Below are 13,911 nucleotides of genomic sequence, written 5' to 3'. Positions count from 1 at the left end.
AAAAGGCTAAGTTGACTCGTGCATGTGTGATACATATAAAGCTCTCGCTGGCACCAATCGCACACGTGTGTTTCCATCTGTCATTGTCAATTGTGAATTTGGTTGACACTTTTATTATAGAGAAAGGGTGAATAGCGATATTAAAATATTTCTTCTAATTAATTTCCTTTCAATGTGCACAAATTCGTGCACCGGGCCACTCGTAGCTTATAAAACAACCCACGCTCGGCTTCTGACCAGTAACGTAAATAGAGCTTTCCCCACAATCATTCCTGGGTTTCTAGATGCTTCAGATCATAGCCAGCCCAGAAGGTCAAGTGAAGAGTGATTGCAATCAGGCAGCACGTGTAAGGCTGGGAAGTACACGGGCTGCTCTTTTCATAGGATTAGCAGAATTGATAGACTCTTAGAGGTAAGACCTAGACTCAAAGGACAGGTGTGCTTGGCTTCTAGCTCTGTCTGCCCTGCTTCCACATGTTAGGTGCCCTCCTCCTGTACTCTGTCTACCCTCTTCACTGCTTGAATGCTCCATGACATACCACAAGTGCTGCTTTTTAAAAAATGTTTGATTGATGTTAATCAGTTTGCTTTTCTAACAAAAATAAGTTGCATCCCATGACTTTTTACTTAAATCTTCTAATATCATTATAAGGTTATTACAGATAATACGTGTGTACTCACATTAGGATAATGAGTACATAGACAATACTGTGTGATATAAATTGTCTATTGGATTTTTAAAAACATCTATATTGTACCTTTTTATAATTTACGATAACACTGTTAATATGAACTGACAATAAATCTATTGTTTTGAGTTTTTGCTGTTAGGTAGAAAAGACTTAGGTTTATACTGTGAAAAGCATGTATTAAAGGAAGAAAACAGTCATCCTTTGGCTGTCCAGAACTAAGCTGATTGTATGCTTAGTCACTTAAAAAGTTTCTAAAACTATTAATGGAACATTAGAGCTTGTGATGTACAAATTATTTCTTCTCATGTTAGTAGCTGTTTTGGTAAGAGTAGCCTCTCTTCTTACCTTATGAGGTTATGATATGTATCAAGTAATAGATGGGTGGGATAGTGCTTTTTCAACTATAAAATCTTAAATATAAGGAATCAGTAGTATTAAAGTTGCTGTTTGAATATAAGAAAATAATAAATTGCTTTTATATTATAGTTATGGTTTAGCATCCTTTTATAATACTTTTCTTAACATATGCTAATGGTCTAACTGGCTTTGTTTTCTTAAGAAATCTGGGTATGTGGCATACCCTAGTCAGTGGACTACTGGACATATAAGCTTCTTAGAAAGGGAAGTAAGTACTTCTTAAAGACAAATGAAACTCTATGTAACTTGCTGTGATAATTAGTAATAAAACATAGGCTTCTTTGAGGGTGACAGCACTAAAAAATAGCTTATCTAAGCAGTTACACTGTGAAATAATGCTTTTTTAAAAAATCTCCTTTTTTTACTAGTTTGGGAACTCGTTGTTTGAATCTACTTGGTTTCCAGCAGTTCATGGGAGATAATGATATGACCTCAGACTTAGTTGATGAAGGAAAAGAATTAATCAGGCGAGGTAAGATTTGTCTTTTTAAATAAATGGAGGAAGAGTGCAAGACTCCAAATACAGAATTAGAATTAATGTTTGTTAATTTATAATATTTATTCTATCTTGGGAAATTGCAAATTAATGTTTTTAGCTAAAAACCTACATAAAATCTTCATAGTAAAAATAACTAGAAAACAAATGATTTCTCATCTGTCTTTAGGAAATTTTGCAGTAGAAATTATGTAGTATGTCTGCAGCTAAAAAATGCCCTTGTACAGTGTTGGAGTCATTTTCAGGTTTGCTTTGAGACAGATATGCAAGTTTAGTACATCTGTAAAGCTTATTAATTTAAAAAATCATCAGCTTAAGACTGAATAGGGATCATTCAGTCCAACGGTGGTTTTTAGAATGTGGTGGGTGATCATTACCAGCCTGTTAGAATATATGGCCCTCTACTAGAAGCTAATCTCAAAACTGAATGCATCAAGTTCCCTGATGTTCAAGGGATGATAGGATAGGAAAACAGGAAAAGTAAAACTTAAGTTTTCGGACAGTGGTACTCTCCTTACTTGGGTCTGGGCTTTTATGTGATCACTAGTTGAATGTAAGCCAAAATTGGTTACGGCTCTAAAATAAGCTGGGTAGCCTTCCATGCTCTCATAGGGAGGGGTGTCTACTTAACGTAATAGCTCTGTTGCTTTTTGCATTAATTAGACCACATCTGGAGGATCATATCCAGTCCTGGGTAAGAGTTTCAAGAGTAAGAATGGTAAATCAGAAGGTATTTAGAGGACAGAATTAGTAGTCTGTAAAGCATTTCTTATGGGAAAAAGAAAAACAACAACAAGCAACCACTGAATATATAGCCATGTATATATATAAAAGCCATATATCTATGTAATAAAAGCCTAAGTGGCCACTATGGTGGAACAACTGGTTGCTATGATGTGCACTGACCACCAGGGGGGCAGATGCTTAATGCAGGAGCTGCCCCCTGTGGTCATTGCACTCCCACAGGGGGAGCACCGCTTAGCCAGAAGCTGGGCTCATGGCTGGCAAGCGCAGTGGAGGTGGCAGAAGCCTCTCTCATCTCTGCGACAGCGCTAAGGGGCAGCGAGCCAAGTGGTAAGGAGCAGTGAGCAGGCAGAAGGTAAGAAATGAGAGGTCCTGGACTGCGAGAGGGTGCAGGCAAGGCTGAGGGACCCCCCCTCCTCCATTGCACAATTTTGTGCACCAAGCCTCTAGTCCTATCTAATAAAAAAGAAACATGGTAATTAGCCGTATATCCGCTACCCTTCCCATTGGCTAATCAGGGTGATATGCAAATTAACTGCCAGCCAAGATGGCGGCCGGCAGCCAGGCAGCTTGAAGCTAACATGAGGCTTGCTTGCTTCAGTGACGGAGGAAGCCAATGTTCCCCGCCTGCTGCTGCCAGCTTCTGAGCTTGCAGTTTGAAACATTGTTACAAATATAGAAGCTAAACAAAACCCCAGAAACCTGCTTTCAGCCAGCCGGGATCTCAGAGCTGGAGTTGATACAGTGTTTCAATTATAGAACCCAAACAAACCAGATACCTGCTTTCTGCAGCAGAGGCCTCAGAGCTGGAGCCAGAGCTAAAGCTGGCCCAGAATAAAAAAGAAAAAAAAAGGAGCAGTTGGGAGCTTCAGTCACCCGCCAGCCTGAAAACAGCCCTCAGCCCCTCACCCAGACTGGCCAGGCACCCCAGTGGCGACCCCCACCCTGAAGAGGGTGTGACCTGCTGCAAACAGCCATCATCCCCTCACCCAGGCTGGCCAGGCACCCCAGTGGGGACCCCCACCCTGATCCAGGACACCCTTTAGGGCAAACCAGCCGGCCCCCACCCGTGCACCAGGCCTCTATCCTATATAGTAAAAGGGTAATATGCCTCCCAGCACCAGGATCAGTGGAGCTGCGAGGCCTCCCGGCACCAGGATCAGCGTGACGGGGCAGCATCCAAACCCTCTGATTGCCCTGTGGCTCTGTGTGTGACAGGGGGCGGGGCCACAACCTCCCTATCCGCCCTGCTCTGTTCGTGACAGGGGAAGGCACCCCAACGCCCTGCTCTGTGCCTGATAGGGGGGAGCTCCCCAACCCCCTGATCGGCCCTGCTCTGTGTGTGACAGGGTGCGGTGCCCCAACTCTCCCCCATGGGCCCTGCTCTGTGTGTGACAGGGGAGAGCCATAACCTCCCCATCGGCCCTGCCCTGAGTGTGACAGTGGCGGCACCCCAACCCCCTGATCGGCCCTGCTCTGTGGGTGATAGAGGGCGGCGGCCCAACCCCCTGATCTGCCCTGCTCTGTGTGTGACAGGGGGCAGTGCCCCAACTCCCCTATCGGCCCTACTCTGTGAGTGACGGGGGAGCTCCTCAACCCCCTGATCGGCCCTGCTCTGTGCATGACAGGGGGGAGCTCCCCAACTCCCTGATGGGCCCTGCTCTGTGCGTGACAGGGGGGAGCTCCCCAACCCCCTGATTGACCCTGCTCTGTGTGTGACAGGGTATGGAGCCCCAACCCTCCTGATGGGCCCTGCTCTGTGCGTGACAGGGGGTGGCGCCACAACCTCCCCATCGACCCTGCCTTGAGTGTAACAGCAGGCGGTGCCCCAACCCCCCAATTGGTCCTACCCTGAGCGTGACTGAGGGTGGCATCGCAATCTCCCAATCCGCCCTGGTCTGTGCATGACAGGGGGCGGCGCCCCAACTCCCCAATCGGCCCTGCTCTGAGCCCGACCAGGGCCTGCACCTAGGGATTGGGCCTGCCCTCTGCCACCCGGGAGCAGGCCTAAGCCAGCTGGTCGTTATCTCCCGAGGGGTCCCAGACTGCAAGAGGGCACAGGCCAGGCTGAGGGACTCCCTCTCCCCCCCGAGTGCACAAATTTTTGTGCACCGGGCCTCTAGTATATATATAAAAGCCAGTGACTGGAATGCTGCAACAACCAGTTGCTTTGCCTGTGGCCCCTCCCCCTAGCCAGCCCCGCTCCCCATGAGGTTCCCTCCACCCCTGGCCTGCTGACCTCCCGCAGCCCCGCCCCACTTGCTGGCCCGACCCCAATTGGGCTCTGATTGAGTTGGGGCCGGCACCAACCTCCTGTGGCCGCTTCCCCCAGCTGGCCCAGCCCCATTCGGCCCTAATCGCAGCAGGCCGGCCAGACCCCGCCCATGCACAAATTCGTGCACCACGCCTCTAATAAAATAAGATTAAAGACTCTTATGCAGAAAGAAATATGAACTTAATTTAGAAGATAGGACATAAAGAAAAAAGAAGTTACAGAGGAGCAAATTTCTAGTCACCATGGAGAACTTTTTCTCACTGAAACTGGACAGCCTAAAGGGCCATCTCCAGCAAGAGCAGAGAAGGTGCTCTCTGTGGAGTTAGGTGATCTCTAAGGCCCTTTCCTTCATAGCCTTTTACCTTTGACTTCGTAGTAATTTAAAGAAAATTGGTCATAACCTGATACCTTTACTTAGTTACTCTGCATCTAATTAAGTCATGTTATACCAAATTTGAAATTACTTTTCTTCTCTAGAGAAGAGAAAAAGGCAAAGGCAAGAAGAAGGTGAAAATCGAAGAAGAGTAAGTACAGTACTTATTAAATTGCTGTAACCTAAACATTGATGTGAAATATCAAAAAAAAATCATACTGATTTAGAATAATTGGCTAGAGACCAGAGAATAGTTAGAAAAGACGTGAGATACATTTTTAAAGAAAGGTAATTTTACTAGTTTCAGATATACATGCTAGGTGCCCTGTCAGACATGTTTTAACAAGTTATCAGTGATAAATTCATGTCCAACATCTAGCAGTGTCTTGAATAAGGTAGATGCTCAGTAAATAATTTTTTATTAAATGAATGAATACATTCATGCAGTCTTACTTTGAAAGTAACTTTGATCGATTTAAAATTATACATTTCATAATATGACACTAATTTTATCCATCTCTAATTTTTCTTCAGTCTTCTGTTTGCTGAGGCTAATTAGCCTCCTAGAGAGTGAAAAGGCAAAAAATGAGAAAACATAGTCCCAGTCACGACAGATTTTCAGCACGTAGGTGTGCTGAGCTGGAGAGGTGAAGGCGCGGAGACATGCTGTTGTCTTCATGTGCTGAGTGTGTGTTGTGAGAAAGGAGACTTGGGCTTTATTTCGGAGTCATGACTAGAACCAAGGAGTGGAAGTTACTGGAGATGGAGTTCACTTCTGAGAATGTTTATGTTTACCAGGAGTGATCATGCATAGACATCTCATGTCACCTAGGAAGAGGGCCAAAAAGCATCTGCATGGCTACTTTAGAATGAAACCCTGCACTGCATGGGAGGTTGAATTAGGTGACCTCCCACGTCCCTTTCAAGTCTAAGAAATTAAAGAGTTGATTCCTAGTTCCTATGGTTTTAGCGATGTTCAGACCACATACAATGCCATGTGAGTCATTATCTAATTATCTTTGCTTACAGCTTTAATTTTGCTATCAAACATGTGTTTAGAGGCTCTACATTCATAGTTAATTCAGGGGGAAGAAAATTTTGTTAACATCTCATTAGTTATTAGGAGTTCTCATAACTTCTACATTGTCAAGGTAAGTTTATTGTAGGTGTAATATTGTTTTGACATTTTAGATAGAAGAATTAAATAACACAATAATCATAACTAGCAAATTCATTTGTAAAAGTTAAGTTTGGAAACTTAAAATCATGTAGAGATAAGAACAATTATTGACCTATGATTTTTAAAGGCACTATGCTAATTATACTGATTATGTGATGAATTTCTGATGAAAATAATTAAATTATATTTTCTGCCTGTGAGTTCTTTTGTTATATATTCATCTGTGTTTCTTTCCTAGGAATGGAAAGAACGATATGGACACAATAGAGAAGATTCCACTAGAAACAGAAATGTTCATGTTGACCCAAAAGAGTCAAATTTTTCAGAAATGAGTACGACCCGATGTGAGTAGTTTATTGTCTGTGTGTTTTTTCTTGTTCTTGCCTGTGTAGACTGAGGACGGTGACATCTGTTCAGAAATGTGCTTCTGCAGTGACTTTCTGTTTCCATCCTCTCGTGCAGTGGTTCTCAACCTTCCTAATGCCGCGACACTTTAATACAGTTCCTCATGTTGTGGTGACCCCCAATTTCATTGTTACAAATTGAACATAATTAAAGCATAGTGATTAATCACGAAAACAATATGTCATTATATTATGTGTTTTCCAATGGTCTTAGGGGACCCCTGTGAAAGGGTCGTTCGACCCCCAAAGGGGTTGCGACCCACAGGTTGAGAACCGCTGCTCTGGTGTATTAGAGGGAAGGAACCTCAAATGTGCATTCTGGTAGGAAAAGGGGACATCTGGAATATAGATGAGCAGTTGTAATTGTACTACCCTAAATAATAGTACTTATCCCAGGCATAGTGTAGGCAGATATGGATTTCCATTATTTACCTAGATTTTTTTTGTTTGTTTCTATTTTCAAAATGTTTTTTAATGATTTCAGAGAGGAAGAAAGAGGGAAGAGATAGAAACATCAATGATGAGAGAGAATCTTTGATTGGCTGCCTCCTGCACACCCCACACTAGGAATCAAGCCCACAACCCAGGCATGTGCCCTGACTGGGAATCAAACCATGACCTCCTGGTTCGTAGGTTGATGCTCAACCACTGAGCCAGACAGCCAGGCTTGATGTTTTTCTTTTCTTTTCTATTAGTAGACTTAAGCCTCAATTCAGTCATCTATAATAATAATAATAAAAGCACAATGTGCTAATTAGACCGAACGTCCTTCTGGACAAAGCCATGGCAGGCGGGGCTGAGGCCCTAGCACAAATTTTGTGCATTGGGCCTCTAGTGTTTATAATAGTTGACTGGCCCATATATGTCGGGCACTTTGCCAGGTGCTCACAATATATTGAGGGACTGATGCCAGGCCAGAGACATTTGTCAGTGGGTTGAGTTAAGAAACCTCCCTACGTCCTTAATCCTACCATCTGCCCCTGGAAAGGTGGCAGGAAGCCTGTGTCTGTGCAGAACCAGCACCTTTTTTAAGGGAGATGCTGAGGGAACTCAGCTCAGGTGGTGGGAGAAATTCTCTATTGAGAAAGGATTTCTGTGATAAAGAAGTACTTAACTGAGTGTTCACAAATGAATAGTACTCTAGCCAGGTAAAGGTGCAGAAGGACTAATGAGGGACAGGAGAGAACCTTTGGGGAAATGCAAATTTTTCTCTGATTAGAGCCTAAGTATGAGGAGCCTGACAAGAGGGGAGGCTACAGAGATATTGGGACCCTAATGAGCAGAGACCCTGGAGATAAAGAGGAAAGGATGGATTTGTAGGACACTTAGGGTAGAAAGAAGAGGGAAGAGCTAAAGTTTAGTTAAAGCTAGGAATAGAGGGAGGATTTTACAAAAAGATTTGGAAGCTTGCCTACCATCGAATAGGAGTCAGCAGTGCAAGGATCTGAGAGTGTGGGAGAATGGTTAGAGGTTAAGGTGATGAGTTAGAGAGACCCTGGCATGTGGTAGGCAACCAGTATTTGCTGAATGAATGAGAGCAAAGATGACAGGTTGAGTCCAAGATGACAAAAATGAAAGATATGATCAAAAAGAACTCTATCGTAGCTCTTGGGCTGCTCAGAGCTACACTGTGACAGTTTATTGTTAGTGAAGAAAACCCATTCAGTACGCAGGACAGAGAGTTAGTGCTCGAGGGTCCATGCCGACCAGGATGGAATCAGTAGTCACATGTGACTGTCGAGCATTTGCAGTGTGGCTGGTGCGCCATTATGAATGATAATATTTTGGATATATTTGGTTAAATTAAATATATTAAACTTAATTTCCCCTGTTTCATTTTACTTCTTTAATGTAGCTACTAGAATAATTAAAAGCCAATATGGGGCTGGCATTTCATTTTGGTTGGACATTGCTGCCCTATTGGGGAAAAGATTCAGGCCTGCCTATTTTTTCTTCTTTTTTTATTGAATTTACTGGGGTAACATTAGTTAATAAAATTACATAGTTCAGGCCTTTCTTAAATTGCTGGAGTTGAGTGTGTTTTTACCACCCCAAGTCAAATAACATAATACAATATAAGATGATGTATTATAGAATTGTATACCTGAAACCTGTATAATTTTATTAACCAATGTTACCCCAGTAAATTCAATAAAAAAAAAAAAAGCTGGAGTTGAGTATACCTTAAAGAAAATTTTAGCCAAGAAATGAGATGTAGCAGCCCCTGTAAAACCAACTGTAAAACCAACTGAAACTTGATTTGATTATGAGTAATTTTATTGTTATGATACTATTGTTAAATATTAACTCCTTCATAGTAATTAAGTCTTTGCACTGTAGCTGCTTCTGAGCTTAGACTAGCAATAAGGGTGGATTTTTCCTTGTTTTCTATCATATTATTTATCATTTTAATCAGATTATAAGGAACCATGTAGTTATCATTTTCTAATACTGTTGTCACAATCAAAATCAAGATCTTTTATAATCTTGACTTTTCTTTCTGTGAGTTCATAGACTGTGACCCATAAAGACAATAGAAAAATAAACATATTATTTTTTCTTCTTTTGCAGCAGCATCTAAATATACAAGGGCCAATAATAGGACTGAAAGGGATCGAATAGAACTCTTACAAGATGTAGAACCTTTGGATTTTAATGCAGAAGCATTTACTGATGATCCTCTTGAATCTGAATCAGGAAGGTAAGTTCTAGCTGTGTCATGTTGGCTCCAGCATGCCGCTGAAATCTTAGTAACATACTGGCCTGATGAGATAAATATACAAGGAAAATGCTCATCTTTACTACTAAAAAAAGCATATTCATTCCATCCAGTGTTGCTCAGTGGTTGAGAGTTGACCTATGAAGCAGGGGTCATGGTTTGATTCCCGGTCAACATGCCCAGGGTTGTGAGCTTGATCCCCAGTACAGGGCATGCAGGAGACAGCTGATGAATGATCAGCATCATTTTTACCTCTCTCCCTCTCCTTTCCTCTCTGAAATCAATAAAGATATATACTTTTAAAATATATCTTTATTGATTTTTTACAGAGAGGAAGGGAGAGGGATAGAGAGTTAGAAACATCGATAAGAGAGAAACATCGATCAGCTGCCTCCTGCACACCCCCTACTGGGGATGTGCCCACAACCAAGGTACATGCACTCTCACTGGAATCGAACCCGGACCCTTCAGTCCGCAGGCCGACGCTCTGTCCACTGAGCCAAACAGGTTAGGGCAATAAAAATATTTTTAAAAGCATATTAAGCAAACTTTGATGTCTTTTTATACTTTCTAATGTTTTTCTATTTTTAAAATTATAGCGTCCAGTGACGGTAACTGAAATCTTAATAAACTGCTAATGACATTACACATTGATAGTAAGAGTCTTAACAATGTCTATTTCTGACAATCTCATTTGTGAAATTTATCATATTTAACAACAGCCTCCTCGCTGTGACTGGGTGTTAGACACTCTTCTAAGCACTTTTACAATTATATTGTATTTTATGGTTGTAAATCCAATTGGATTTATACCTAGACAGGCTCAGTAACTTACCCAGCATCACACAGTTTGTAAATGGCAAAGTCAGGTATTCAAACCCCAGGACTCTGGCTACAGACTCTGTGCTTTTAGACATGATACTATGTGGAAATAGATAAAAACAAAATATACATGAAGATATTCTATTTACATTTAACATTCAAGAGTGGTTATTAAGTGCTTTAAGTTCCACAATGTGTTTTACATCTCTCCACCCCTTTCCTTTTACATATCTCAGCCTGTGATTCATGCATTCTAGGCTCTAAACAGATAGTTGTTAATTGATGTATAACTAAGTAAATCCCTTTGGGATAATATCCTTGGAAAATAGGTTTCTACTTTCAGCTACTGAATAGATATTACGGTGCTTATAAATTATTTAGTTACTTCCTTTGAAAATGTCCTCGTTTTTCTCTCCTCCTCTATTATTTTGATCTCAGATCATATTTTTATCCACCTTTCAGGTATCAGCCCGGTGGACGATACCTCTCGATGTCTCGCAGCAGAATATTTGATGATGTTTAAAGTCTGAAAGAATTCATGGAATAACTAACCGCAGCCAATCAGTTCAGTCTTTATGAATATCTATATACCCTAAAATGTACACTGTACTCTTGGTGATAAACAAAAGGCACTGAAAATCAGTCACATCTTAGTAATAGTTCATGCTCCATTGAATAGAGTATCATCTTTTCTAATAGAATTTATTACATACCATTCCTGAAGTGTCTGCCTTAGTTTGGAGTACAGTTAATTCATGGAGGGATTTAATTCATGATAAAGATCAGTATGTGTTGAGAACATGTAGTTCAATTTGTTTCATATTGTTTTTTTCAGGAAAGTTGATTTAAAGCTCCAAGGAAGCCCTAAGTCAAACTATAATATTATACCACTTTATTTTGATTAACATTTTTGCTATTTCTAAAGAATATGTTAATCTTGTATTTCCCAAAGAATTGGAGACCACGATAACCATATTTACAAAACCCATGTTGTAAAACAAGGCTTGTTTACCAGACATAAGTAGGTGTAAAAAGTTCTTTTCCAGCTCTATATGCGTGTTGGGGAGGTCTTTGCATGTACAGTTCAGACTAGACTTCAGTGACAGTGCTGGTGTCTGCAGCACGTGTGTGGTAACTGGGCGAAGTGTAACTCTTAGTCTTTGGTAGTAACTGGAAGCTGCCAGTGCTTTGTTATGCCTTGTAAAAGATGTTCATTTCGGAGAGAAGTGTCCACCTTTCTCATTGAGCATGTCGATTTAAGTCTTGATTATTCCATTGAAGGAGAATCATACACATAATGGTAAATAGTGTTGTTGTTTTTTAATAACCAAAGAGTCCCACAGAATTCTCTAATATTTAAAGGTGCGTATTTATGCTTTTTGAAAAAGAATATCTGGTTATTCAAAGGCAAAAAGTTAATCCATTTTCTGTTATTACTACTAATAACACTTAAATTGTGGTTTATAGCAAACAGAAAACTACAGGCATACCTTGGAGATATTGTGGATTCGGTTCCAGACCACAGCAATAAAGTGAGTCTAATATTTTTGCTGGTGGAGGGTATTGCCTTTAATTTGTAAAAAAAATAAAACAACAACAAAAAAACCCCCAAACCGTAACATCTCTAGGATGCAGTAAGGCATAGCGCAATAAAATGAGTTATGTTTATATATTAGAATGGAAATCCTATCTAATAAAGAGGGAATATGCTAATTGACCCTCATGCTGTCGCAAAGATGGTGGTACCCACAGCCAATAAGGAGGGAATATGCTAATTGACTGCCCTACCCTCAAAAATGGTGGCGCCCACAGCCACAAGTTGGCGGTGCCCAGTTCCCTCAGCCCCCCAGCCGCCCAGGGCCGGCCCAAGGAACAAGCAAGCCTTGGATGGCGGCTTCCCAGCCACCCAGGGCCGCCCGAGGCTCAGGTAACCAGGACTGGCCAAGGCTTGCGCTGCCGGCAGTGGCAGCTGCAGAGGTGTGATGGGGCATCGCCTTCCCCTGATCACCAGGTGGCCTCCCACCCCTGAGGGCTCCCGGACCGTGAGAGGGGGCAGGCCGGGCTGAGGAACCCCCACTCCAGTACATGAATTTTCATGCACCGGATCTCTAGTATGTAATAACTTCTTGGTTTAAACATGCTAATTATTTTTAATTGATTTTTTTTAACCTTTGTGGTTAAGTCAGAGTTAGGTGTTATATTTTAAATCATCACATTACTCAGTGAATATAAAGGAGCAAAACATGTTTACAGAGAGGTTTTTATGTCCCTGAAACGTTCGCACATCTTCGAGGACCCATGCTCAGGTTCACCCAGTGGTGACTGTACTTGAACTTGCCCATGCAGTCTCAGTTACAAACCTCTTGTCCAGGGGAACTTGTCCCGTGCTCACATTCACTCTTAAGCATTCCAGTTTAAAGATGAATTATATAGTCACTCTAACAATATGATTATATGTTCCTTGAAAGTAATCCTTCCTGAATCATAATTTTTTATTTTAATTTTCCTCTTTACTTAGTGTTATGTGAATTTGTAAAGACACAGTTCTATGCAGATACTGAAAGTATATCACCCTATTTATCTAATTTTCTTAAATTTTTATGATTTTTTGAGATTAGCTGCCCTTTAACATAATTATCAATGGATAGATTTTACTCTCAGTCGAAGGTCATATAGAGTGTCCATTTGAGATCACACATACACAGCCTTTTATTGTGAAGTGTGGTTAGAGCAAAATTGGCCAGGAGCAGAGATAATTTAATACTGCTTGTAATTTCATGATTGACCATGGAATACCTTGGGCAAGTCATGTAACCTTTTGCTGCCTCAGTTTCTTCGTTTGCAAAATAAAGATGATACTTGCTATTTATCGACTGATCTACCTCACAAAGCTATTGTGAGGGTATTGAGTTGATGTTGGCTGATATGGTGGAGTTTAAAAAGAAAACAAAATCAGTCGTTTGCTGTCCTGTTTTTCCTAGTCTATTTGAAGGTGTTGGATGGGAAATGATCACCCCACAAAAGGATCCAGTTTCTTATTATTACAAAGAACCCCACAAGTTCCCTAAGTGGAAACTTTTGGGAAATTCACCAAAAGTCCTCTGAAAATAGTACTGTTTTATTATTTAGTTTTAGGGTTTCTTTGGAATATTTCTCTTAAGTATAATGTTGTTTCTTGTCAGTTTTTGTCATAAAACTCAGATGTGATTGTAGAAGCTGAAGCAGAAAACGAGAAGAAATTATCCAGTTACTTTATAACTTACAGTTACCTAAGATAAATTGATAGGAAAATGTAAGGGAATGTACTACTTTCCTTTATTATTATTTTTTTATTATTTGAATAATCAAAGTATTATACTTCATGAATAGTAGATCCCTTTATGACTTCTGAGTTATTTTCCCAATAATTTTGGTTACGTGATCCAAAGTACTCAATTTTTGAAGCAGAATTTATCTTACAGGATTTTATATATGATCAGATAGGAAGGTTACCTGGTAAATTTGAGTTCAGAAAGTAATGATTTAATCTCTGAAGACAGTTTATTGCTGGGGGACTAAGTAAGCCACCTTATATAAAAATCTGCAGTAAGTACAAGAGAGTTCTTTTTTGAGAACCTTATTAAAATGTAATGGCATCTACTGTAAAACATTACTACTAAGTTAATATACTTTACATGCAAAGTACTTTTCTTGAAGAGTTACTTCTGGCAATTACCTCTTGAAGTCAGATGTCTTTCTTACATAATAATAGATAATCTGATTAAATTTTCTATATTATTTTTCTAAATA

At 40.7% G+C, this 13,911-nt stretch overlaps 1 protein-coding gene across 10 annotated transcripts in view; it reads left to right on the top strand.

The window, feature by feature from the left end:
* The window catches only part of LMBRD2 (LMBR1 domain containing 2), a 49,571-nt gene that overhangs the window by 30,103 nt on the left and 5,557 nt on the right, over window positions 1-13,911 (top strand). For 5 of the 10 annotated variants that reach the window (XM_036308346.1, XM_036308349.1, XM_036308343.1 and 2 more), the window contains 5 exons: window positions 1,478-1,581; window positions 5,102-5,148; window positions 6,416-6,521; window positions 9,153-9,282; window positions 10,585-11,794. In XM_036308346.1, coding sequence (XP_036164239.1) covers window positions 1,478-1,581; window positions 5,102-5,148; window positions 6,416-6,521; window positions 9,153-9,282; window positions 10,585-10,645 — 448 coding nt within the window. In that variant the 3' untranslated portion in view covers window positions 10,646-11,794. Of the gene's footprint in view, window positions 1-1,477; window positions 1,582-5,101; window positions 5,149-6,415; window positions 6,522-9,152; window positions 9,283-10,584; window positions 11,795-13,911 lie in introns of those variants that run through there. The other 5 variants (XR_004967425.1, XM_036308347.1, XM_036308348.1 and 2 more) reach the window with 5 other exon arrangements.

The sequence above is a fragment of the Myotis myotis genome, unplaced genomic scaffold, assembly GCF_014108235.1.
Source record: "Myotis myotis isolate mMyoMyo1 unplaced genomic scaffold, mMyoMyo1.p scaffold_m19_p_5, whole genome shotgun sequence".
Lineage (NCBI taxonomy): Eukaryota > Metazoa > Chordata > Mammalia > Chiroptera > Vespertilionidae > Myotis > Myotis myotis.
Note: the sequence above shows the minus strand (reverse complement) of the source record. Positions and strands in the feature narration are given on the sequence as shown.